Source organism: Loxodonta africana, chromosome 4, assembly GCF_030014295.1.
Source record: "Loxodonta africana isolate mLoxAfr1 chromosome 4, mLoxAfr1.hap2, whole genome shotgun sequence".
NCBI classification, from domain to species: domain Eukaryota; kingdom Metazoa; phylum Chordata; class Mammalia; order Proboscidea; family Elephantidae; genus Loxodonta; species Loxodonta africana.
In genome coordinates, this window is record NC_087345.1 from 5874882 (window position 1) to 5901841 (window position 26960).

General features: G+C 53.3%; 1 protein-coding gene across 3 annotated transcripts in view; it reads right to left on the reverse strand.

Annotated features, from left to right (window-relative positions):
* Nucleotides 1-22188, reverse strand: part of GRAMD4 (GRAM domain containing 4) — a 100297-nt gene extending 78109 nt beyond the window's left edge. For 2 of the 3 annotated variants that reach the window (XM_064283356.1, XM_064283355.1), the window contains exon 1: nucleotides 22074-22188. In XM_064283356.1, coding sequence (XP_064139426.1) covers nucleotides 22074-22102 — 29 coding nt within the window. In that variant the 5' untranslated portion in view covers nucleotides 22103-22188. Of the gene's footprint in view, nucleotides 1-13069; nucleotides 13183-22073 lie in introns of those variants that run through there. The other variant, XM_064283358.1, reaches the window with a different exon arrangement.
* Nucleotides 22189-26960: the final 4772 nt, after the last annotated feature.

The following is a 26960-nucleotide window of genomic DNA, read 5'->3' on the forward strand; positions in this document are numbered from 1 at the left end:
TGAGTACAGGGTTTCTGTTTGGGATAATGAGAAAAGTTTAGAAATAAACAGTGGTGACAGCGCCCCCCCGATAAAAGTAGGAGGAGATAGAGTACGATGGTGCCACCCCGTAAGTGTGGGAGGAGATACAGTTACCGACAGCTGTAAGGGGTTAGTATCAGGAACATACAAAGAATCCCTGCAGATCAACAAGACCACAAACAACACAACAGGGAAGGGGCGTAAGGTATCAGCAAGCATCTCTGAGGAGGGGAAACGCACGGCCGAGTAACGTGCAAAGGGGTGCCGAACGTCGCTGGTGAGCAGGGAAACGTACGGACTGAGCAGGATAACTCAGGCTCCTTGGGTCATTCGTTACACGGTGTCGTCACTGGTCCATGCGGGACGCTCTTCTGTGTTTTTATTTAGTGATTTGAATGGCACCGATTTGAACAGCACATTTAAGTCCGTCAGTTCCAAGTGCTAGGACGTGGTTCCTCTTAATCACTGTCAGTGGAAGGGTGTTATGGACTGAACTGTGCCCCCCAAAAATATGTGTAAATCCTAACTCCTATACCTGTGGTTGGAGCTCTGGTGGTGAAGTGGTTAAGAGCATGGCTGCTAACCAAAAGGTCGCTGGTTCGAATCCATCAGCTGCTCCTTGGAAACTCTGTGGGGCAATCCTACTCTGTCCTGTAGGGTCGCTGTAAGTGGGAATCGACTCTACAACAACGGGTTTGGTTTTTGGCTTTATGCCTGTGGTTATAACCCCATTTGGGAATGGGTTTTCTTTGTCATGTTAATGAGAGAGAATTAATGTAAGGTTGTCTTAAGTCAATCTCTTTTGAGATCTAAAAGAGATTAAACAAGCAAGTGAACTAGCAGAGGTGGGGGAAGAGAGATGCCAAGCCATATGAAGACTGTCCAAGAGCAGAAGCTGAAGAGAGACAAGGACCTTTCTCGAAAGTGGACAGAGAGAATGCCTTCCCCGAGAGCCAGCACCCTGAATTTGGACTTCTGGCCTCCTAAACTTTGAAAAAATAAATTTCTGTTTTTTAAAGCCACCCCCTTGTGGTATTTCTGTTATAGGAGCAGTAGGTGACCGAGACAGGATAACATGGCCCAGCCACTGTGGGAATGGCTAGCACTGTTCCTAAAGTTGAACACACACATATCCAAGGAATACCAAGTGGGTCTTCCACTCCAGATATTCACCCCAGAGAAACTCATACGAACGCACAACGAGAAAGCACACGTAACAATGCTCTTAGCGGCATTGTTTACGGCAACAACATTTTAGAAACGGCAGGAGAATGAATGAAGCAAACGTGACTACAAGCAACCATATGGACAAACCTTAGCACTGCAATATTCAGCGGGAAAAAGAAAATAAACAACTTCTAAGAGATGACGTAAGTGTATTACCCTTTTAATAAAATTTAAAGAACTGAAAATAACTCTACTTCTGAGGAAATTATATGTTGTCGTTAGGTGCCTTTGAGTCGGTTCTGACTCACAGCGACCCCATGTGCAACAGAACGAAGCACTGCCCGGCCCTGCGCCGTCCTCACAATCGTTCCTGTGCTTGAGCCCATTGTTGCAGCCGCTGTGTCAATCCATCTTGTTGAGGGTCTTCCTTGTTTTCACTGACCCTCTACTTTACCAAGCGTGATGTCCTTCTCCAGGGACTGGGCCCTCCTGAAAACACGTCGAAAGTATGTGGACGAAGTCTCTCCATCCTCGCTTCTAAGGAGCATGCTGGCTGTACTTCTTCCAGGAAATTCCATAGAAATGATACGTAAAGGTAAACACGAAGAAAGCAGGGCAACAAGAACACAGGCGGAGGCAGTGGAGATGGAGACCCGGAGCGGGGGGAGCTGGGCGAACACTGGATTAGATGGAGGATACCCTCGGATGAGTTCACGGGAGCTGATTACATCATTAAAAGTAATTAAATAAACAAAAGAGTGTCATGCATGGACGGATGATGACACAATGACCCAAGCATTATGACGTAACCAATTCTAGGTACTCAAGGTCCAAAGAAGGTGAAAAGAAAAAAGAAAACCTTCAACTCATGAGTCTTCCCTCTTGAAAGCCTCCTAACACCCATACATGCTGCTATCCAAATTCAGCCACTAGGGCAATGCTGGCCCACGTCCTCCAAGTGGGCGGTGGTGAGAGTCACAATCTGCCCTCCCTGTGTGGCAGGACCTAGCAGGAAGGTCTTGAAGAATATTTGCCAAAAGGATGAGCAAGAATGCCCTTCCCTCATCCAACTGTGTCCACTTAACTGTCACATGGTATGACACGGGAGCCTGCAGACAAACTCTGGCTTAGCCTGGGGATGAGGAAAGAGAAAACTGGGTAACTGAGAGCCCAGTCATAGCTCATCCCGCCTCAAAGTCAGAATGGATGAGGACTTTTTACAAGTTTCAGTAAGATCGACCATCCCGCTACAGGTGAAGAGAAAAAGGTCTGCGAAGTCAAATAACTGAGCAAATAAAGGGTTCAATGTCACTTCAAAAGATGCATTACTTTCAAGCACTGGAGAACAGTGTAGCTAAAATCAGTTCCTTTTCTGTTTTTGTTAAAACGCTTTCTTTTTTAAAAACCTACATGCGATTGTTCTAATTTAGGTTATGTTGGTGCACAAAAATAATCACCAACTAGGGTTTATGTCTTCTAATTATACAGAATTTAGGACAAAATACTCTTGCAAGCGAGTCTGAAATACTTCACAAATGGGTCACAACAGGCTCTCTTTAGTGCCAAAATTCTTTATCTCAACACAGCAGGGTCAACCTTTATATGTAGGAAAACTGGTAACAAGGCAGAAACCCAGTGATTGGCCTCCACGATGCTAGACCATCCTGGAAGTGCCGGGTGGAGATGCTGCCAGGAAACCTGACACTCCAGTTTCCAGTTGCTGTTGAGTCGATCCCGACACACGGCGACCCCAGGTGTGCACAGTAGAGCTGTATTTCACAAGGTTGTCAATGGCTGTAACCTTTTGGAAGCAAATCGCCAGACTTTCCTTCTGAGGCACCTGAGTGGGTTCATACTGCCAACCTTTCGGTTTGTAGCCGAGCGCTTAACTGTCTGTGCCACCTGACAATAGAGATTTTTTTCAAGGTCAATCACAGGGCACGAACCCATCAGTGCAAACCAGGAACTTCAAAGATTCCCATGATGTCCCTGATGGTGCAATTGGTTAACGTGCTCGGCTGCTAACCGAAACGTTGAAGGTTCACGTCCACCCACAGGAGTCTCGGCAAAAAGGCCTGGAGATCTGCTTCTGAAAAACCAGCCATTGAAAGCCCTACGGACAGTCCTGCTCTGACACACATGGGGTGCCATGAGTCGGGGTCCCAACAGCAACCGGCTCACTGGTTTCCACGATGAGAATTCTGCTTTGAGCTCAAGTCTTCGGGAAGGAGCCCATCATCCTCGTGAATGGCTGAGTCTGTGGCGTAACCACGGTGAGCTTTCTCCCCATGACTCAGTGCAAACAACTCACTTTGCTATTTTTAATCCTACAGTCAAACAGTCATTACTCAAAACGCACACTTGCCTAACTTAAAACTACAATACTCATTTGCAGATTAAGTCACTGGGGCGGCGCAGTGAAGGCTGGCCTCGCTTCCTGCACAGCCCTTTCCACCCTGCCCCATAGATAAAATGGAGATAAACTTCCTAGTTTTAATTCTTAAAACTTCTATATCTTCAATACACACCTACTCCTCACTCATCAACTATCTCATTATTTGACATTTCACATTTACGACAATAGTAAAAAACCTACTATCCGACTATTTTGCCCACTAACAACGCATGGCTGGCAGTAATGAACACCAAGGTGTGAGGTGGCTTTCATAGTTAAGGTTCTGTGTCAACTTGGCTGGGCCATGATTCTCAGTGGTTTGGCAGTTAGGTAATGACAAAATCTGGCAGTCACGTAACGATATAATTTGATGGTTAAGTAATGATGTAGTCAACTTCCATTTTGTAATCTGATGTGGTCATCCTCTATTTTTGCATAACTATGATTTTCACATAATGACCTCATCTGTGGAACCTAACCATGTCGATAAGTGAGGAGTGGGTGTAATTAGGAGATATTAGCCCACTTCATGACTATTTTTGTGCACCAACGTAATCTGGATAGGGGATGATGGCAGGGTCAGTAACAACCAACATGCCAGGACACCCTCGATGTGCGTGCCAGGCCTGAGGGCAAGCACTGGGACACAGTGATGTGCAGGACAGTCCCTGCCTTGTGCAGCCGGGAATGAGGAGGGGACAACAGCCAGGCACAGTCCTCGGTGGGGTCGTTGGTTTCTGGGAATAGCCCCATGGTTCTGTCTATGCTCCCAAGCATTCCCAAGCTGCTGGCCACAGCTAACTGTTGGGGGCTGGCAGTCTCTTCACTCAATCTGCCTTTCCTTTCTCCTCTCCTTTACCCTCCCTTCCCTCTCTCAGCCTGTCCCCGCTGATAAAGTCCCCTCCCATCCCTGTCAGTAATGGTAGTCAGGGGCACGGGCTCCAGGGCCGATTTAAGCGGGCAGTGTTGGGACCATACAGGCTGGATGCCAGGGACTTCCATGGGCCCCTCCCCCTGTGCCCAGCACCAAGGAGACCAGCTCAGTCTCCGGGGTCGGCCAGGGCACGCCACCAGCTCACCACCAAAGCTTGCAAACCAAGGCCCTGGGGCAGCCCCCCTAAAGGCCCCCGGCCCTCCCCAGCAACTCCGAGTGAGGGGCAAGTGCAGGCCAAAGCCAGAAGGGACTTGGAAGGTCACCGTGCTGGTCCTGGCAGCTGCCCCTTCCACTGTGAAAGAGATGGGGCTGGGGTCCAGGCACAGCTGACAGGGAGCCCCAGGATGGAGGGGTACGGGTACCAGGCCTCAGCACGCCCGCCTGCACCCAGTTAGGGGTTGCCGCCCTTCTAGAAGTAGGCAGGATGAGAATCAGAGAAGCCGGAACAAGGAGGCCAGGTGGTGGGGTGGGGGTTCCAGAACAGAGCCCCCTGCAGGTCCCCAGCCCCACCGCCAAACCTCTCATCTGTAAAGTGGGGACAATGTGGCCCCTTCTGGGGTTTTAGGTGGGTGGCAGTCACCCCTATAAGCCCCCCGCGCCCAAGAGGTGCTCAGATAAAAGTAGGTCTCATCAGTCAGGCATTCAACTGTGTGGATCATAACAAATTATGGATAACATTGGGAAAAACGGGAATTCTGGAACACTTAATTGTACTCATGAGGAACCTGTACATAGGTCAATTGTTCAGACAGAACAAGGGGATACAGAGTGGTTTAAAGTCAGAAAAGGTGTGCGTCGGGGTTGTATCCTTTCACCATGCCTATTCAATCTGTATGCTGAGCAAATACAATGGGGCATCAGGTTTGGAGAAAGGCTCATTAACAACCTGAGTTATGCAGATGACATAACCTTGAGTACTGAAAGTGAAGAGGACTTGGAGCACTTACTAATAAAGATCGAAGGCCATAGCCTTCAGTATGAATTACGCCTCAAGATAAAGAAAACAAAAATCCTCACAACTGGACCAATGAGCAACATCATAAATGGAGAAAAGATTGAAGTTGTCAAAGATTTCATTTTACTTGGATCCACAATCAACAGCCATGGAAGCAGCAGTCAAGAAATCAAAAGACGCATTGCATTGGGCAAATCTTCTGCAAAGGACCTCTTGAGAGTGTTGAAAAGCAAAGACGTCACCTTGAGGACTAAGGTGAGCCTGACCCAAGCCATGGTATTTTCAATCACCTCATAATGCAGGTGAAAGCTGGACAACGAATAAGGAAGATCGAAGAAGAGTTGACGCCTCTGAATTGTGGTGTTGGCGAAGAATATTGAATACACCATGGACTGCCAAAAGAACGAACAAATCTGTCTTGGAAGAAGTACAACCAGAATGCTCCTTAGAAGGAAGGATGGCGAGACTACACCTTACATTCTTTGGACACATTGTCAGGAAGGATCAGTCCCTGGAGAAGGACATCATGCTTGATAAAGAAGAGGGTCAGGGGAAAAGAGGGAGACCCTCAGCGAGGTGGATTGACACAGTGGCTGCAACAATGGGCTCAAGGATAACAACACTGTGAGGATGGCGCAGGACCGGGCAGTGTTTCATTCCGTGGAACGGAGGGTAGCTATCTATGACTTGGAACCTACTCAACGGCACCTAACAACAACAAAAACTGGTCAGTCAGCCTGTAATCGCCACTCACCCCGTGGGCCCCTCTCCTTTCTCTGTCCCCACCCTGAGGTCCCCTGGCCTCTTCCTGCCCCAGTCCCTCCCAACGTCCAACCTGGGACCATGTGAGGCAGGAGCCCCAACAGACACTCAGGGCCCCCTCCTCTTCACGAGGCTCCTGGGCTTTTGGGGAGATGGCAGAGACTTTGCCGAGAGACAGCAGGGAACAAGGACATCAGATGAGGGCTCCTCAGCTCCAGAAGGGTTCTCCTGAGCACCAGCAAGACAGGGAGCCCACTGGGGTGCCTCTGATGGGTGCTGACTGAACACGAGCAAGACAGGGAACTCAGCGGGGTGCCTCTGATGGGTGCTGACTGAGCACCTACTGTGTACCCACACTCTGCCCAGCACAAGTGGCTGCCACTCAGGGTCACCTCTACGGTCAGTACTTTACATGGGACGTCTCAGATGCTACAAGAACTGCTGCCTCACCTCAGGGGGCACAAAGGGGAGCTCAGGCACAGCCCCTGGACCCTCAGGCTCTAGCTGGCCTGCGTTCACCCTGGGCTCTGTCCAGCCCTGTCCACTGCGACATCCACACTCATTCCCCATACCCTGGGGACCACCAAACACTGGCCCCACACACTAACAATGCTATGGGGCTCAGGGTGCCTGGAGAAGAACTACAGGTAGAGGCAGAGGTGAGGGGCCCACAGGGTAGGGGCAAGGAGAGGAGGGGGTGGGGGAAGGAAGAGGACAGGGGACCATGGGGTGGGGGCAGGAAGAGGCCAGGGGACCTCAGGGTGGGGACAGAGAGAGGAGAGGGGCCCACGGGTTGGGGGCAGGGAGAAGACAGGGGACCATGGGGTGGGGCAGGAAGAGGCCAGGGGACCTCGGGGTGGGGACAGAGGAGAGGGACCCACAGGTGGGGGCAGGGAAAATAGAAGGGCCCACGGGGTGGAGGCAGGCAGAGGAGAGTGATCTGGACCCAGGAAGGAAGCTGGCCACACTGGCCTTAGGGCGGGCAGATGGGGCAGGAGGACAGAGGGAAGGGCAGTAGGCACTCCCTGCTCCTCCACCCTGGGAGCACCTCAAATTCCCGTTTCTCATATGCAGCAGCAGCTCCAACCCAGATGCAGCTCAGTAGCTGCTAAAAGTCAGACGCAAGCCTTGTAAGAGCTTAGAAAATGCCTACTCTTCAGACATCTATATGAACACAGCCCAGCCCAGGACCCCCTGAGAAGCAGGCAAGCAGCCTCTCAGGAACCCAGGTGGAATGCACACTCCCTAAGGGTGGCTACCATCCCCACCAAGGGCTGCACGAGAGCCTTTCAGAGCCCAGAGGCCATCTGGCCATTCAAGGGAGGGGTCCCATGGGCTGGGAACAGTGCTGGCAATCATGAGTATCACCTGGGCCCTGCTGTCCATCTGTCCCCGGGTGCCCAGGATCTCCACAGGGCCCTGCTCTGGCAGCTGAGGGGGGCGGCTGGAGCTGACCTCCAGGGCCTGCCCGCCCTGAGACTCCTCCACTGCCGATGTCCAGCAGAGGTAGTGAGGCTTCCAGAGACTAAGCCTGACGTTGCCTGCCCTCCTGGCCCTGGTCCTCCACACGGGACACTCCCTCCCCCCGCCCCTCCCCCGACCAGATGCTGATGCCCTCACCCCCGCCCCCCCGCCCAGAGCTCTGCCCCTGGTCCTGGGATGTGGGAGGCTCCCTGTCTGGCCGTTACACTCAGGCAGCCTGCCAGCGCAGGGAGGAGGACGAGGGCCCTCCTGCCCCCACCCAGCACCATCCTCCATGCCCTGCCCTGCTCCTGGTGCCCCAGCGTCCTGACTGTTGAGTCATATTTCACTTCCTCTTCTCCAAACACACTCAGTGGCACCAAGGGCCCACACCTGCCGCCTCAGCTGTTGGGCACACAGGTTCTAAGGACCAACAGTGACCACGAGTCAATTTCCTTTATTTAAATTCCACTTCTGGGTGCAGCCTGCCAGCCAGCTTTGGGTCCTCTCACTCTCTCTTTAAGTTGTTACTGTTGGGTGCTATTGAGTCGATTCTACCTCACAGTGACCCCACGTGACACAGCAGAACTGCCTCACAGGGTGTTCTAGGCTATAGTGGTTAAGAGCATGGCTATTAACCAAAAGACCAGCGGTTCGACCAGCCACTCCTTGGAAACCCCACGGGGCAGTTCTGCTCTGTCCTACAAGGTCACTGCGAGTTGGAATCAAACTCAACAGCAATGGGTTTAGTTGTTTATTTATTTTATTTTTGGTTTTTAATCTTTATGGAAGCAAATTGGCAGGTCTTTCTCCCACGGAGCCCAAGTGGGTTTGAACCGCTGACCTTACAGTTAGCACCCAAGCACTTAACCATTGAGCCACTAGGGCTCCTTCCCTCTCAGGTGCTTACACATTACTTCACGGTTTGGATGGAATACTTTAGAAATGATTCACACATGGCCCTGCATTCTTCAGCAGTGGCTGTTGAACAAAACAGCACCTTCTCCACCTGGTCAGGTCTGATAATTGTGCCTGCTGTGTGCTCATTCGGTCTGGTCAGGGCAAGGCAGACCTGTGTCTGGCCACCGCAGAACCCCCACCAGGCAGCCCGGCCATAAACCCTCCACACAGCTCCGGCCAGCCCACCTGGCGACACGCTGCACGGGGTGACACAGGGCCTTGAGTCCAGCCTCCCTGGTGACATACTGCTTTTGTGGGACCCAGAGCAGGGTGCCCGGCCTTCCTTTCCAGATGGAACAGGAGAGGAAGCCAGCCCAGGAGTCGAGGGCATGTCCGAGGTCCTGCAGGGTGCACAGCCCCAGGCCCAGAGATGGCGGTAGGTGCCTGACAGCTGGGCTTTCCCAGCAGCCCCTGCCCCCTACCACTCCCACACACGGATCCTGGTTTCAGTTCTTGGAGGAAGAAGTGAAATGACTCACACACCCACGACATTCTCAGCACCTTGGCCCCGGCTCAGGGCCCCCCAGATCACCGGCCCTCTCACAGCCCCTGGGATGTGCTCCATGGACCCCCATGTCCCGCTCCTGCTCCAGATCAAAAAAAAAAAAAAAAGCAGATGCCTAATTCAGCATGTCAGAATTCTGGGTAAAAGCAGGGCGACTGGGCGCAATGAACAAAGGACACAGCCAGCCTTCAATCAGGGTGTGGACTGTGGCAGTGGCACTGTTTATAGCCTGGGTCTTCTAAGGGTGGGAGGCCAGGTGCTGGGATACAGCAGGTTTCCGCATTTTTAACTGCTCCAAGTTGCTTCCAACTTTTTGTTTTGTGGTAAAATTTATAAAACAAAACATTTACCATTTCAATCATTTTCATGTGTGCAATTCAGTGACATTAGTTATATTTACCTTGTTCGCAAATTTTTCCATCACTCTCGCAGAAACTCGGTGCCCTTTAAGCAATGACTGCCCCGCCCACAGCCCCCCAACCACTGCTGAACTCTGGTCTCTGCATTTGCCTATTCTGATGGCTTCAGGGTATCAATGCCAAACTCCCCACCAGTGTCAATGCTGATGTGCACTTTCCTGTCTCTGAAAGGTCTTCAGGGCCCTCTGAGCTGGGCACTCCTGCCGGAGTGGGGGCACTGCTGTGGAACCTCATTTTCTCTGAGTGTGTAGACGGTATGGTTCACATGGTACCTCCCCACACGCGTAGAGATAGCACTGTACACATGCCACCTCCCCACACGGTCCACATGCACCTCCCCAAGCATGTGTAGATGGTACAGTCCACACAGCACCTCCCTACACAGGTATAGACAGTATGGTGCACAGGCATCTCCCCACATGTACAGGATGACACGGTCCACACAGCACCTCCCCACGTGTATAGGATGGCACGGTCCACACAGCACCTCCCCACGTGTATAGGATGGTACGATCCGATCCACCAAGCACCTCCCTACACATGTATGGACAGTAAGGTCCGCACAGCACCTCCCTACACATGTACAGGATGGCACGGTCCATACGCACCTCCCTACACATGTATAGACAGTAAGGTCCACACAGCACCTCCCTACACATGTACAGGATGGCACGGTCCATACGCACCTCCCTACACATGTATAGACAGTAAGGTCCACACAGCACCTCCCTACACATGTACAGGATGGCACGGTCCACATGCACCTCCCTACACATGTACAGACAGTAAGGTCCACACAGCACCTCCCTACACATATGTAGACAGTACAGTCCACACAGCACCTCCCTACACATGTACAGGATGGCACGGTCCACACAGCACCTGCCCACGTGTATAGGATGGCACGGTCCACAGCACCTCCCCACATGTACAGGATAGCACAGTCCTCACAGCACCTCCCCCCATGTATAGGACAGCACAAACTGCACCGCAGCTCCCCACTCACCACTCTGCAACCCTCCACATCAATTGGGAGAGACAGGAGGGGGCTGGTGGCATCCTCAGAGATGCTGAGCCCCAACACGCCGCTCAGTAGAGGAGCCCAGACCCTGTGCCAGCCACTGAGTCCTCGCCCAGACTCATTTTATCCCCAGAAGGAACGGGAACAAAACGGAGAGCTGCCGTGCAGGTGACCTCTGAACCCGCATGGATGGCTACTCCTCTCTTCAGGAACATAACCCCCCTGCTAAGTGCCCCCCAAACTCAGGCCTCCTGGGACTTGGGGCATCTCAGCTCCTGCAGCCTGGGTCCCCTCCAGCACCCCAACTTCAGCATCCACTTCTCCACATTCTCACCCTCCCACCTGCAGATTTTCAGCTAAGAGAGCTCTGCTCAAAGACCCCCAAGTGGCCGCCACCTGCCACCTGGCCTCACTGACCAGGACATACAAGCCCTGGGGATGGGGCGGTGACTCCACCACGCACCATACAGCAATGGAAGCTGGGGTGGCAGGTGCCCAGGATGACGCAGCCTTGCTACCCGCTCAGTTCCCTTGTTCCAACACTCCTCACGGGCCTTGAGCAGGACAGGTACTCAGCAAGGATGCCTGGGATGAGGGTAATGCCAGGAGAGAGCAAACGCTCAGCGCACTTGCCGCTGGGTAGCACAATGTGCAGACGGCTTTCCCTTCTTTCAAAGGCCGCCTCCTGCTAAAGCAGCAAGTTCAGAGGCAGGGAGGGGACAGACCCGTCCAGTATCTGAGTCAGTGATCCATCTGGGCTCCAAACAGTCCTGCCGGCAGCCTTTCTCCTCCATGTGGATGAGCCAGACCTCTGGGGCAAGTTCAAAGTCAGCACCACTTTTCAAATTTCAAAGGGATGCCGAGGTCTGAGCTTCAGTCCCTGCAGGGCGCCATGACCAAGCCCAGCAGCAAGGTCCCCAGTTCTCCAAGGCTTCCTTCTTCTCCTCTCCCTGCAGGTCAGAAAACGACCTCGGGGGAGGCGGAATGCAGAGAACTCCCCCTCGGCTGTGTCTCCACAGCGTGCGAGGAGTCTGAGACTAAAGGCAAAAGGAACTGTGGTTAAGTAAGCACTGGACTCAAGTCAATGACACTGTTTCCCACGGGGGTACAGGTTAACAACTCTGATCCCAAGATACACGTTTACTGGAATGGAACGATTAAGTAAATGCTGGAAGCCAGGTTTCTCACTGCTGAAGTGAAAATTTACAGATGAGGAGGAGGCTGGAATGATCCGTGCGGTGATGGATTACAGCTGGAGACACGCAGAATAAACTCGTATTTAGATTAACATAGACACAGACGCTTATACACAGAAACGCTTACAGTGTAGGTATACACACAGGTTAGTACACACAGGTACATTTCTTCACTCTGTCAGTTGAGAAGACCTAAGAGAAATGACACCCCAACAGCAACAAGCTCACCCAGTGTCCAGATCTTGGTTTCTAATACCATCCTCCAATTAAAAAATAAAACCAGGGCCCCTTGGAGAAATGGCTGATTCTTCGGCTGGGGCAGAAGAACAGACAAGGTGAGCCTGGAGCATTTTGTAGTGCCAGAAAGTAAGGGTTCAAAAAATAAATCAATAGAAGAGAGAGAAAAGGGAAGAGAAGAAAAAAATAACACTGATAGAAGCATGTCAAAAGGACAAAGAAACCAACTGAAAGAGCTCCCAGCGGCCACAAGTGGGACAATCTGAGCAACGAAAGGAATCCCGTAGTATTGGCTTATAATCCAAAGTATAAAATAAGTATCTGTTTAATCTTAGAACTTTAAACCTTAAACCAAAACTATCCCCTGAAGTCTTCTTTGAACCAAAAACTAGTTTACCTTAATTAGTAAAATATGTCTGCCTTGAGCACTGTGCTCTTTTAAAGAACTATCCGTGTGAAATCAAATTGACAAAGGCAACTTGAAAGGCTGGATGGGAATTTTAGGGGGCAGTGAGTTTGGGACAACGGTGGTGGAATAATTTGAAAAAGGACAGCAAGAATGCTTGCACAACTTGAAAAACATAATCAATGTCACTGAACTATACATGTAAAAATTGCTGAAACGGGGTATCTTTTGCTACATATATTTCCACCAAAATTTTTAGAAAAATTTTTAACGAATAAATAAATAAAAACACGTATGTGTGTAGTCATACTTACAGAAATAAATGACTGAATAGATTAATAAATGAGGGCAGACACAAATCTCCCCTGAATTCCAAATAACTTAGGTAGATGCTCCAACAAGGTTGTTGTTGTGTGCCGCCGAGTCCGTTCCAACTCACAGCAACCCCATAAGACAGAGGAGGACTGCTCCATAGGGTTTCCTAGGCTGTGGTATTAACGGGAGATCGCCAAGTCTTCCTCCACAGAGCCGCTAGGTTAGCAGCCAGCGCCCCACCCAAGGGTGGCCTGCGCATAGTGACTTCCTCCAGAGAGTACAGGATGGAAAGGGGGGAGAAGAGGGGTAACTTACAGCGGAGAAACCTGACAAATACTCCCTCAGCCAGGCAACCAAGGTCAACACCAAGAGTGGTGAGTCAGGCCGATGGTACTCCGCGGTCTTCTTCTTAAAAAGCAAAACCCCGGTCCTGTCAGGAGAAAAACACCCAGGTTCCAACAGAGGAACTCCCGTGGTCCGAACAAATTCCACCGAAGACGCTTCCTACAAAATGGCTGAGCAGTCCTTCTCAAAGCTGTCAAGGTCATCAGAACAAGGCACGTCTGAGAAACTCACAGCTCAGAGGAGCCTGGGGAAAGATGACAACTAATCTTCTGTGGAGCCCTGGATTGGATCCTGGGACAGAAAGAGGGCATTAGAGAAAAACTAAGGAAATCAGGATAAGCCGTGGCCTTTAGCTAGTAATAATGTATCAGAATTAGTTCATTAATTGTAAGAAATATATTACAGACCCACTGCCATCGAGTCGCTGCTGGCGCATATCACCCCTACAGGACAGAGTAGAACTGCCCTATAGGGTTTCCAAGGCTGTAATCTTTATCGAAGCAGACTGCCACAGCCCTCTCCCGTCAATCAGGGCCAAGCGCTTCAACACCGTGCCTAACAGAAGATGTTAATACTAGGGAAGACTGTGGGTGGTGATATATGGGGCTAGGAGGGCTGAGGGGGTGATGGCTAAGGGTACTGGGTTTCTTTTTGGGGTGATGAAAATGTTCTAACATTAGGCCGTAGCGATGGTTGCACAACTCCGTGACTACACTCAAAACTACTGAAATGGACATTTTAAACGGGTGAATTGTATGGTATGTGAATTATATCTCAAAAACAAAACACTCTGATGCCCGGCCTCGCCCACTCCCTCAGGGAGCTGGCAGGAACCCCTGGCCCCTTCCCCACCAGGGCCAGGGTTCCAGGGCCCCCAGGTGCTGCAGAGCGAGCCATCTGAGCCACACCCCTCCAGACAAGGCCTTGCCCGACCCTCATCCTTCCAGCGGCCCCTCGGTCCCCAAACCTTCGCAGAGCCCCCACTTGGAGCTGCCTGGGTATGCAGGCAAGGATGCTGAAGAAGCTGAGAGGTCCGCCCTCGTGGAGCGGACCTGGGGGCAGTGCGGGCAGTGACAGCCACAGGGAGAATAAGGCAGGGCTTCTCTACACAGGAGCTTAGAAGAGCCCTCTCGAGCAAGGGGGCACAGAGCAGGAGTCTGCCATCCCAGAGCCACCCTCAGAGGGCACAGAAAAGGGCTGGGAGAGGTCTGTGCCTCTCTTCTGGGGGGGCCACCACAGGGCACAAACTGGGACTGGGGAGGCACTCCCACCTTCCTGCCCTGCAAACCCACCCCAGACAGCTCTAAGCCCTCTCCCTCTACCCAGGGGACTGGCTAGACACAGCAACCCTTTCCAGTGATTATGGGGGGCAAGCCCCGACACTCTGCAAACTCCAATAGAGAGGGGTGAACCATCTCCCAGGAGTCCTCGACTGCACGGCCCTCAGTGGTGCCCAGCACCAAGGTCCCCCCTGCCACCCTGGCCTCAGTGGCAAAGACAGGGCCAAGATGGAGCCTCATTCCCACCACTCCTGGTGGACAAGATGGACAAGGGACTCCTCTCTAGGCACAGAGCTTGGCAGTTCCAGGCCCACTCTGCCTCCTCAGACCCCTTTATGGGTCAGGTGTCTTGCGCCCTGTCTCCTAGACAACTCCCAGCCACTCCGCCCAGCCCCAGCTGAGGTCTTCGATGCAGGAACGACGAGGAAGCGGCAGCCTTCCACATCCTAAGCCAGGCCTCTCATTACAGGTGACCCAGGCGAGGCCCAGAGGACACACAGTGGCAGGTCCCAGCATTGTCTCCACCTAACCGTCCCTGGTTCAGTAGTAGAGTTCTCACCCTCCATGCTGGAGACCTGGGTTTCATTTCCAGCCAATGCCTCACGCACGGCCACCACCCGTCTGTCAGTGGAGGCTGAAGTATTCCTGTGAACCTGAAGAGGTTCCAGCAGAGCTTCCAGACTGAGATGGACCAGGAAGAAAGGCCCAGAAATCTACTTTCAAAAACCAGCCAATGAGTCTGGGGTCTTAAACGCTAGCAAGCGGCCATCTAAGGTGCATCAATGAGTCTCAACCCACCTGGATCTAAGGAGAATGAAGAACACCAAGGACACAATGTAATTACAAGCCCAAGAGACAGAAAGGGCCACATGAACCAGAGACTACATCAGCCTGAGACCAGAAGAGCTAGATGGTGCCCGGCTACAACCCATGACTGCCCTGACAGGGAACACAACAGAGAACCCCTGAGGGAGTAGGAGAGCAGTGGGATGCAGACCTCAAATTCTCAAAAGACCAGACTTAATGGTCTGACTGAGACTAGAAAGACCCTGGTGCTCATGGCCCCCAGACCTTCTGTTGGCCCAGGACAGGAACCATTCCCGAATCCAACTCTTCAGACATGGATTGGACTGGACAATGGGTTGGAGAGGGATGCTGGTGAGGAGTGAGCTTCTTGGATCAGGTGGACACTTGAGACTATGTTGGCATCTCCTGCCTGGAGGGGAGATGACGGGGTGGAGGGGGTTAGAAGCTGGTGAAATGGACACGAAAAGAGAGAGTGGAGGGAGGGAGCAGGCTGTCTCAGGGGGTGAGTAATTGGGAGTGTGTAGCAAGGTGTTTATGGGTTTTTGTATGAGAGACTGATTTGATTCGTACACTTGCACTTAAAGCACAATAAAAATTAAAAAAAAAAACAGAAAACAGCCAATGAAAAACCTATGGATCACAATGGTTCAATCTGCAACCGATCATGGGGATGCAGCAAGACCAGGCAGCGTTTCGTTCTGCTGTGTGTGGGGTCGCCATGAGTCGGGCAACGCGATGACAGCTGACAACCACGACAACCGTCCCTGCACGTGGTGCCCTATTAGGAGCAGAGACCACCCAGTTCAAGCCCAGCTCTGCCGCCCATGAGCTTGGGGCCTCAGGGAAGATTACCATATTTTTTGCAAATAACACGCGGGTTAGATGGTTTTGTTCCAACTGCACGACCGTCCCCTGTGCGTTATTTTTGTAAGCAAGCTATGCAAATTTTTTTTACACACCGCTAAGTTCAGTTGATTCAACGGCAACAGGTAAATTCAACTGACACTAAGGAGACATGACTAAACTACGAGATAAACAAATCTAACATGAGATGGACTGACACAGTGGCTTCAACGGTGGGCTCAAGCATAACGACGGTTGTGGGTATGGCGCAGGACCAGGCAGTGTTTCATTCTGTTGTACACAGAGTTGCTGTGAGTCAGAACTGACTCAATGGCACCTAACAACAGTAACAACAACATAACCTAACAATTTCACTTAAGATGATCCGATCAGGTTTTCGCTTTCAACTGTTCAGCGAACGCGCTATAATAATCAACCTGAATTAATAGAAACAAATGCACAGTTTTGATCATTTATCTTCCAATCACCAGGGGACTATCAAACTCGATCCATGACTTCTTGACTTCGGCTTATATCTTTAGTATACAATTATGATCAAAAGTAACATTTTCAGACAATTTCTATGCACATAAGCAGGAGATTAAAGAAAATGAAGAGAATGATACAATTTACCTGTAACGTGGCAAGACAGGTGAACGGGGCTGAGATTCACCTCCGGGGATGTCACCAGAGATGCGTGCTATATGCACGGGCGTGCTATGCCAGGACTGTTTCATTTTAATTCCATTACGTCCACACGTTATACGTGTGGATGCGTTATTTGCAGGAAAACATGGTACTTGACATCTCGGTGCCCGGGCTTCCTCATCTGTGAAATGGTGCTAATAAAAATAATAACAGCATCTCCCTCGTGGTTGTCATGAAGACGAGCTACATAAAGAGCTTAGAATGCCACAGGGCGAGAAAGCGATACGTCACCTCTCTTCATTGTATATTTGGTGGCAAAGATAGATCTTCCCTTCTCGCCATGACTGAATTTATTTTCTACATTTCTTTCAGAAAACTCCCCAAAATTTAACTGAACTTTACGAAAAGATTATTACGCAAATGGTGAGCTTGGGTAGTTCTTTGGAACCGAACTCCAGTTCAAAACCCAACTCTTCGATTTAACTAACTGGAAACTCAGGCAAGCTGCCTAGCCTCTGTGTGCCTCAGCTTCCTCATCTGTAGAAAGGGGGTGAAAGCGCATGTCGTGAGGACTCCATGAGGCAGCATGTGTAAAGCACTCGGCGCAATGTTGGCTGCACCTACTGAGCGATTTCCATTAGTATTATTCATTTTGGGGGTAGGCCCACACTTCCCGTCTTTCCCTGTGTAACCGCAGGGAACTTTAATCACAGGGCTTAAACGTAATCACAACCCACAGTTATAATTCAAATGCCTACAATAGCCCTTAGTCGTGGCTGTCAATAGTGGTTTATTATCACTCAAAGTAAGTCTCCACCCAGCCAGGAGCAGACACCAAAGGCGAAGAGAAAACCATTTTCTCTAATTAAGAAAACCCTCATTTTTGGTCTCCGTCTGTAACAGAATTCGGGGCACCCTGCCTTTAAGTTCTCAAGTCCACCAGTTGCATTTCCGTGTCTCCTAGTAGGTGCCCTGGGTACCGAGGCAGCTGCTGACCTGTCGTGGGCTGGGCCGTGTCTTACACACCATTGGTGAAATCACCACCACACTCAAGAGACCAGTCCTCCTCCATGTGCACCAGCCAGCTGAGAGAAAACAGAGAACAACCTGACTGCTGAGGGCTTGACCTCTGCCCCTTTACAGATGGTGTTTTCTAGACTCTGCCCAGGAGAGCCCCACTCCCATGCCACCAAGAAAAAAACAGACCGAAGCCCACAGCAATGCCTAAAGAGCCCCCGAGCCGCCTCACAGGCACCTCAAACCAACTGCCTACAAAAATGTGAGTGGTAAAACTCGCCCGGAGACCTCCACGCAGACATCCATCTCTCTGCGCTCAGCAAACAGCAGTTGCCTCCCAGCACGTGGAGTGCCTGGTGTTGAAAACGGTGAACAAGTTCAGCTCCTAACCGCAACGTTGGAGGTTTGAGTCCACGCAGAGGCACCTCAGAAGAAAGGCCTGGCAATCTCCTTCCAAAAAATTAGTCCTTGAAAACCCTATGGAGCACAGTTCTACTCTGACACAAATGGATCACCATGAGTCGGAGTGAACTCAATGGCAACGGGTTTTTAATACACATATGGGAGTCCCTAAGCGGTGCAAATGGTTAACACACTTGGCTGCTAACCAAAAGGCTGAAGGTACAAGGCCACTCAGAAATGCCTCGGAAGAAAAGCCTGGTGATCCGCTTCTGGAAAACTGTCGTTGTTGTTAGATGCAGTCAAGTCCGTTCCGACTCACAGTGACCTTACACATAACAGAACGAAACACTGCCCAGTCCTGCCCCACCCTCACAATCACTGCTGTTTGAGCCCACTGTTGCAGACACTGTGTCAGTCCACCTAGTTGAGGGTCTTCCTCTTTTTCGCTGACCCTCTACCTTACCAAGCATGATGTCCTTCTCCAGGGACTGGTCCCTCCTGACAACATGTCCAAAGTACATGAGACGAAGTCTCCCCATCCTTGCTCCTAGAAAATCAGCCACTGAAAACCAGGGCTTCGAAGGGTTCATTCGAGTTCCAACCCCTGTTGAGAATCTGCATTTCCACTTCAGGTATACCGAATCAGAATCTATAGTTTAACGAGATCCCCAGGTAATTCTTATAGATCCCCAGGTGAACAGAACAAACCAGCTGGAAGCCCTGCTGACAACCCTATGGCCCATTTCTGCTCTGACACATGTGGGGTCCCAAGGTGAGAGTCCACGCGTGGTTTTCCCAGGGCGTCCGCGTGTGCCTGCCTATGGCTCACTTTCTCCTTCTCCAGCCCTGTTTAAGCTCCTCGAGGGCAGGGACACTGCGCCCACACCTACAGTCAGCAGGGCCTCTGGGCAGCACCCACCACCAGGCTTTTCAAAAAAACTCCCCTTTACTCCTGACAGCCCCGGGAGGCTCCCCGAGCCCGCCTTGCAGGGTAGGAGCCAGACTCAGAGAGGGGGGTGACCAAACCTCCAGCCAGTTCCCAGGTCTGGTTCTCCTTTCCAGCTGGCACAGGCCTGGCACTCAGTAGGTGCTCTGGTCCTGCTCCTAAGTCCTCACCGAAGCTAAAGTGCTCAGACACACCAACAATCACCAAGATGGCACAGAACCAGGCAACAGTCCTTCTGTCATGCGTGAGGTCACCATGAGTCAGACTCAAGGGCAACTAACGACACACGGCCACTAGCAGGAGCCCCCATCCTGATCCGCACAGAGGACCCAAGACCAGCGGTCAGAGGCCGGCAGCCGAGGAGCCACCTAGCTCACACGGGGCCCACCTGGCTTGCTCCCTGGGGTGGGGTGGGGCCAGAAATGAACACCTGGTTGCAGCCTCTCCACTCCAGGTGGGAGCCCGTTCCTTCACAACACTTGGGGCATGTCCAGCTCCCAGAGGGAAACCCCAAACTGTGGTGCCTCTGTGTGGTGCTCCCCAGGAAGGGAAGGGGCCCCTGGGGTCCACGAGATGCCCGGCTTCCAGACAACACAACCACTAACACAGAGCACACGTGGGGACCCCAGGGAAGCACTCAGTCCCTCCGACTGTAGTGATCGCATGGAGCCGGTGGTCAGTACCTCTGTAGCATCCTACCCCGTTGCATCCTGTAACCTGGAGCCTGGCTTCGACACTCGCTATTCTCTTTGTGAAAAACGAAAATGAAGCTTCACAGCCTCCCCGGGCACCAAGGCACCACTAAGATCTAATAGCACTTTGCTTTCATTGTGCCTGAACCACTATGCTATTTTATTATACAACAAAACTGGTGATTCAGGGCCCCTGGGGCTGACTCCTCCCTCATTTGATAGTTGGTGAGCATGGGGCCCAGGGAGGGGAGGACAGCAGAGGTCACACGGAGCCAGTGCCGGAGCTGGCTGGACGCTGCAGATAAGAAGTAGGAGATTTGCAAAGCCACGGTTTGGAGAGGGACCACCTGGACTGGCCCAATGCCCACTGCAGGAGGACATCCAGGATAAACAGGCTCCAGGGCCACGACAACGTGAACCACAACTTCGAGACTTTGTTGTGCAGTTTCCAGGAAATATGGCCTTCCCACGTGCATGAAGACTGGACATCAGGGACAGCCCTCCCCCTCACCAGCCGCCTCATGGGACAGCCTCACTCCACACACCACCAGCCAGTGTCTGAGACCATAAAGGCAGAGGAGGGGAGTGAGCCATCAAGGGCTCCTACCTGCTGGTCACCAGGCCCAGTGCACACGCCCGCAGCCCACCGCTGGTCAGGTCACAGGGTGCTACAGAAATGACAATCTGATCAAAGGGTAAACATCACTGCCAAGCCAGGAGGCAGGTGGGCCGGGTCCCTTCCTGGTCAGGCAGTGGGCCTTCCAAGGAGTCTTCCATGGGAAGCAGGAAGGGACAGAGCCCAATCTTGGTGTCCCGGCTAATAGCTGCAGGATGTGGCAAGCATACCAAACCAAACCCATTGCCACTGAGTTGATTCCAACTCACAGAGGCCCTATTATAGGTCAGAGTAGACCTGCCCCACAGGGTTTCCAAGGAGCTGCTGGTGGATTCGAACTGCTGACCTTCTGGTTAGTAGCCGAGCTCTTAACCACCGCACCACCAGGGCTCCGTGCTTGGCAAGCACCTTAACTTCTAACTACACTAACCACTTCAGGAGGTGCAGGGGCTACACCTGGAATACCAGCCTGTCTGCATGGCCCCAAGTGGTCCCAGGACACTCCCTGGCAGAGCCAATCAACAGCTGAACCCCTTCCCCACCTCCTCCCAGCTCAGCCACAGCCTTCAGGGCAAAGGGTGCTACCACCCACAGCCAGCATGTCCTGAGCCCTGACCCTGGGTGTGCCCAGCCAGAGTGGACCATCTGCTAGCATCATCCCATTTAACTCTCAGACCCTCTCCAGTTCACTGGTGAGAAACTGAGGCACAGGACTTCTCAGTGCCCAAGGTCACAGAGCAGTGGTGATGGGGGGCAGGACTGCACCTTCCTGGCTTATTCATTGCCCTCTGCCCCTAACCATACACAGCCCTGGCCCTGCTCCCCTACCTCCTGGCCCTGCTCCCCTACCTCCCTGCCCTGAAACAGCTCCCAGAGCTCAGTGGGGAGTAGGGGGCTGGGGCCCAGGGTCCTCCCCACTCTGCACAGCAAGGCAAGGGGAAAACCCCATTCCTGCAAAGAATCTCCCCCAAACTGACTCCACTCGGGAAATACAGGGTTGGCAACAGCCTCAACCGTGGAGTTAACCTCTGCGGGTCACACTCGGCCCCCACCCATTCCCGGGGGAGGAACTACCGCTCCCTCCCCCAAGAACCACCCGGCTCCGGCTCCTGCCACAGGCCAACTCGGCTCTCCTCCCTCCCCGATCGCTGGCCTCTAAGGCCCGGCCCGGGGCGCCACACCACACCCCACCTCCGCGCGGGCGCGCGGGCCTGGACCCCTGCCACGGTGCCAACTTGCCCGGCAGAGTCCCGGGTCCCAAACAATGGAGAAGACACAGGGCAAAGAGGGGGCGAGGAGCCGTAAGTTTGGGGGGTCGTGTCTGGGGTCACAGGAGCTGGGGGCTCCCTCCCCCTCCTCTGTCCCGCCAAAGAGTGACGGAAGGTCGACAATGTCGCGCCCGGGCCCCGGCTCGTCCCCCTCCACCGGCCTGGCCGGGCCCCTGCCTCGCCCGGACGACCCCAGCCCCAGCCCCGGCCCCGCACCGCGAGGCAGAGGGGGAGCCGGCGCCCCCGAACCTCGCCCTCTCCTCTCGCCCGCGGCCACACCGGGCGCGGGGGGGGTTGGCCGGACGCACGGCGGCCCGGGGGACCCGGGGCGTGCGTTCGGGCGCGCCCGCGCGGGGGGTCGCGGCTCGGCCGGCGCGGCTAGCTGGGCACAAGGGAGCGTGACCGCGCGCCGGTGCGTGCCCGTGCTGGGTCCGTGTGGGTGGCCGCGTGCTTACCCTGCGCGGAGATCGGGGTCAACTCTCATCCACGAGCCGCGGCGCCTCCCTCGCCGGCCTGCCTGGCCGCCCCGCACCTGCCGCGGCCCGGAGCCCAGGGCGGCGGGAGCCCGAGGAGCGGCCCCGCGGTCCCGGCCACGAGCGCGGAGGCGGTGGCGGCGCCAGGTCGCGCGCTCCCGTCCCGCTGCGCGGAGTCTGCGCGCCCCCGGGGTCCCGCCCCCCACGGCTGCGCAGCCGCCGCCCCGCCCCCGCCCCGCCCCGCGCGTTCCCGCCGCTTCACCGCCCGGGCCGGACCAGGCCCCGCCGCCCCGCGCCCGCGCCGCCCCGCGCCTCGCCCCGGTCGGTGCCCGCGGACCCGCCCCGCGCCCGCGCCGCCCCCCGCACCCAAGCGGCCACCTCCCCGCCCCGCCCAGGCCCGCCCAGCCAGGCCCAGCGGACCCGCGCCCGCGCCACCTCCGTCCCCGCCCGGCGCAACGGCTCCGGGGCCGCGGGGAAAGTGCGCGGGGCGGGGGCGAGCGGCGCCGCGCTCACGCGAGCTCGGTCACGCGGCGCCGCCTTTGTTTGGGTGGCCCACGTGGGTTCCCGGCCACCTGCACCCACGCGCACGCGCGGCGGCTCCTCCGCACGGCCGCCTGCGGCCACAGCCACGCGGTCCCGCGCGTGTGTCAAGGCGGACGCCGGAGGCGCAGCCACGCATAGGCACGCAAGCTGCTGTCACCTCCCCAGTGCGCGCGGGCGGCCCTCCGGGGAAACGGACACCGCAGTGGGACCGCCTGTCGGCTGAAAGCAGGATCAGTGGCTTTGCTCTCAGCAGCCACCTGAAGCCCAGCAGGACGCGCCAGTCCCCCGACTTCCCCTGCAGACCCTTGGCAGTGCTGCCCCCAGTATGCCCGGGGCTCCCCATGTGCTCCAGGATCCGGGCTCAGCCCCCCTTCTCTAAATTTTTCCTTTGTCATTTAAGGGTCCCCCGCCCCACTGCCCCACACCCCTGCATCTCCCCCAGCACCGAGCTGTGGGGCAGGGAATCAGCAGAGGGTACCTGCTCCAACTCCACCTGCACCCTGGCTGCCAGGACCCTCCAGGAGAGCGCCCCAGCTCAGCTCCAGGGCCAAGGGGTGTCTAGCTCACAGAAGAGACCCAGGGACCAGGTAGAGGGCAGCTCCCTCGGAACCCTGCTCCCAGGGAAAATCCAGCATCCCTGCTTTGCACTAAACCCAGGTACCCACAGCCCCTGGGAGTCCTACTGGTGCCTCCCCTACCTCAACTCCAAATACCTCTCGTCCTAACTGCCCAGAGCCTTCTGACCCTCTTCTCCATGGGGGAACTCCTATTCATTTCTCAAGGTCTCCAGCTCAAGCACCCCTGAGTCTCCTGGGGGGAACCCCTCTTTTGTCCTCTCCCAGTGATCCCTGCCTTTGGGAGCAGCCCATTGGACCTGGATCAGGGCAGACATTCAAGTGAGTTTCCTGGCAGGAGGCTGTACTCTCTGAGGTTCAGTTCCCTGGCGCAGAATGGGGGATGGAGCGATTTCAGACTAAGGGAGTTAGTATGTCCACAACTGCCACACAAACGTGGAGTCTTCCCTGACCTTGGCTTTCAGCAGGCAGCATGAGGTGCAATGGGTAGCTGTCTGCAGGACCTTCTCTTTCTTTGGACAGCCTGAATAGCAGGTGTACCCAGAGCCCCACCCAGACCAGGCCCAGCTACCAGACTTCCCTGGGTTCTTGCACCCTCCAGGTTCGCTGGCCTACAGGAAGCAAGCCTTAGGCATTTCAGGTCACCAGCCATTGTTCTTGCCACACCCACCTCCAGCAGTAAGTCCTTACTCTAACCCTGCCCAGCTCAAGGCCCAGCCCCAGAGCCACCAGCTCCTCAAAGCCCCCCTCAACTAGTTGGGCCAGAAGTGGTCCCGGCCTCCCATGCATCCGAGACACTCAGAGGTCCCTGTAGGGCACCAGCCACCTCCCACCTCATCACTGTGACACTCATATATCTATTGTTTCATTGTTGCAGATTGGGTTCTTGTTCCCACTTCCCACTCCCCACCAGCCCAACTGGGCTCCTGCAAGGAAAAAAAAGAAAACCAGCTGCCATTGAGTTGACCCCGATTCGTGGCAACACCATGCATGTCAGAGTAGAACTGTGCTCCAGAGAGTTTTCTATGGCTGATTTTTCAGAAGGAGATCCCCAGGACTATCTTCTGAGGTGCCTCTGTGTAGACTCAAACCTCCAACCTTTCGGTTATCAGCCGAGCATGTTAACCATTTGCACCACCCAGGAACTCCCCTGCAAGGAAAGACCCAGATTACTTATGTGTGTGTCCGCCCTCTTCCCCCTGGCTCTGCCCACCTCGGGACCTTGGCCAGGATCTGTATAATTGTCAGGGCGCTTTTGCTCACGAATGACAGAAACCCACCTCAAACAAGCCCCACAGGGAATCTATTTGCTCATGGAAATGGCAGGCCTGTCAGAGGAACCATTTTCCCACTCAGGGGGATGTCTCTCTTGCCTGTTGTTCTCACCTCTCATCTCTGCACCACCCTCCTTCCCTCTTTGTGGCCAGAACTTTCATTCTTATGGTTTGTCATCTCAAAGACAGGCCACCCCCTTGCCAAATCTCTATAGCAAACCTCAAGGAAAGCGTCTAATTGGCCCTGCTTGGTCACATGCCTTGGGCCGAGGACCACACTGGGACCGGGGTTGCAGTGCTGTGAATGGCAGTCCCAGCTGAGCTGCCTGGGGCTGCACACAACAGAAAAGGGGTGCAGCAGACTCGACCGACAGAGGGAGCCAGGGAAGGTGGGAAGAAGTTGGGCCACACTACTGGGCCTCGGGATTCCTAATCCTTCCCATTGAGCGCATGCTACAAAAGCTCCCTGGACGCCTGCTCTGTGCCAGGCAGTGTGCTTGGTGGGGGCAGGGGGCATCAGTGGTGGACAGCGCCAGACCCACCCCCCTGCTCAGTGGACTGCTCTAGCTACCTGGGCTGCTGTAACAGAAATACCACAAGTGGTAGGAACAGAAATGTATTGCTTCACAGTCCAGGAGGCTGTTGTTGTTGTTCTTAGGTGCCATCCAGTTAATTTCAACTCACGGCGACCCTATGTACAACAGAAGGAAACATTGCCCAGTCCTGTACCATCCTCACTGTTACCAGGATCTCTGGTCCTCACTTGGTGCGGCTATAAAGACTGAAAGTGAAAGAAGCTTTATTTGGTTGGCAAAGCAAAGGAGCACACTTGAACTTGCATCGCCAAGATGGCTCCCTGAACAATGGCCAAAGCAGTATTTATTAGGGGAAGGGTCCTGGCAGTAAAGAGCAAGGTCATTGATTGGTCCGGCCTGTCATCTGCCCTTGCTCAGTCCAGAAAGGCAGTGGGGGGAGGGGGGCCTCTCAAATCAGATCTTAAGGTCAGACCGTTCGCTTCTGAAAGTCTTCCCCCACTCTTGGGCTGCTAAAGTTTGGTCCTATCCCGCAGGAGAAAAGTTCTGGGGTCACCCAGAGGACGGGGTTGATGGTTCTGCGCATGTCAGGTGGGCCAGATTTGGTCTTAATTGGCTCTGTGGTCTGTGACCCCAGCCTTGTTTTTCTTATCTTGGACGGGAAGTTGGCCGATTGCCTAAAAAAATCCGGTGAAACCAGTTAGAAGGGGAGGTGGCTCATGCTACTCTACTTACAAGTTGGGGATTGGTAATGGTGCCCAGAGGCTGTTGGCCTCATCACAATTGTTATGATTCAGCCATTGATGCAGCCACTGTGTCAGTCCATCTCGCTGAGGGTCTTCCTCTTTTTTACTGACCCTGTACTTTACCAAGCATGATGTTCTTCTCCAGGGACTGATCCCTCCTGATAACATGTCCAAAGTTTGTGAGACAGTCTTGCCACCATTGCTTCTAAGGACCATTCTGGTTGTACTTCTTCCAAGACATTTTGTTCTTTTGGCAGTCCAAGGTATGTTCAGTATTCTTTGCCAACATCACAATTCAAAGGTATCAGTTTTTCTTTGGTCTTCTATTCATTGTCCAGCTTTCACATGTCTATGATGAGATTTAAAACACCATGGCTTGGGTCAGGCACATCTTAGTCTTCAAGGTGACATCTTTGCTTTTCAACACTTGAAAGAGGTCTTTTGCAGCAGGTTTGCCCAAGTTAATAACTCGTTTGATTTCCTGACTGCTGCTTCCATGGGCGTTGACTGTGGATCTGAGTAAAATGAAATCCTTGACAACTTCAATCTTTTCTCCATTTATCATGATGTTGCTTGTTGGTCCAGTTGTGAAGATTTTTGTTTTCTTTATGTTGAGGTGTAATCCATACTGGAGGCTGTGGTCTTTGATCTTCATTAGTAGTAAGTGCTTCAAGTCCTCTTCACTTTCAGCAAACAAGGTTGTGTCATCTGCAAAACGCAGGTTGTTAATGAGTCTTCCTCCAATCCTGATGCCCCGTTCTTCTTCATGTAGTCCAGCTTCTCGGATTATTTTCTCAGCATACAGATTGAATAGGTATGGTGAAAGGATACAACCCTGCTGCACACCTTTCCTGACTTTAAACCAATCAGTGTCTCCTTGTTCTGTTCGAATGACTGCTTCTTGATTTATGTACATTTTTTTTTTCCTCATGAGAACAACTAAGTGTTCTGGAATTCCCATTCTTTGTAATATTACCCATAATTTGTCACAATCCACACAGTTGAATGCCTTTGCATAGTCAATACAACACAGGTAAACATCTTTCTGGTATTCTCTACTTTCAGCCAAGATCCATCTGACATCAGCAATGATATCCCTGGTTCCAGGAAGCTAGAAGCAGGAATTCAGGTGTGGCTCTAGGGGGAGGTCCTTCCTTGTTGTCTTAGTTACTTAGTGCTGCTATAACAGAAGTATCAC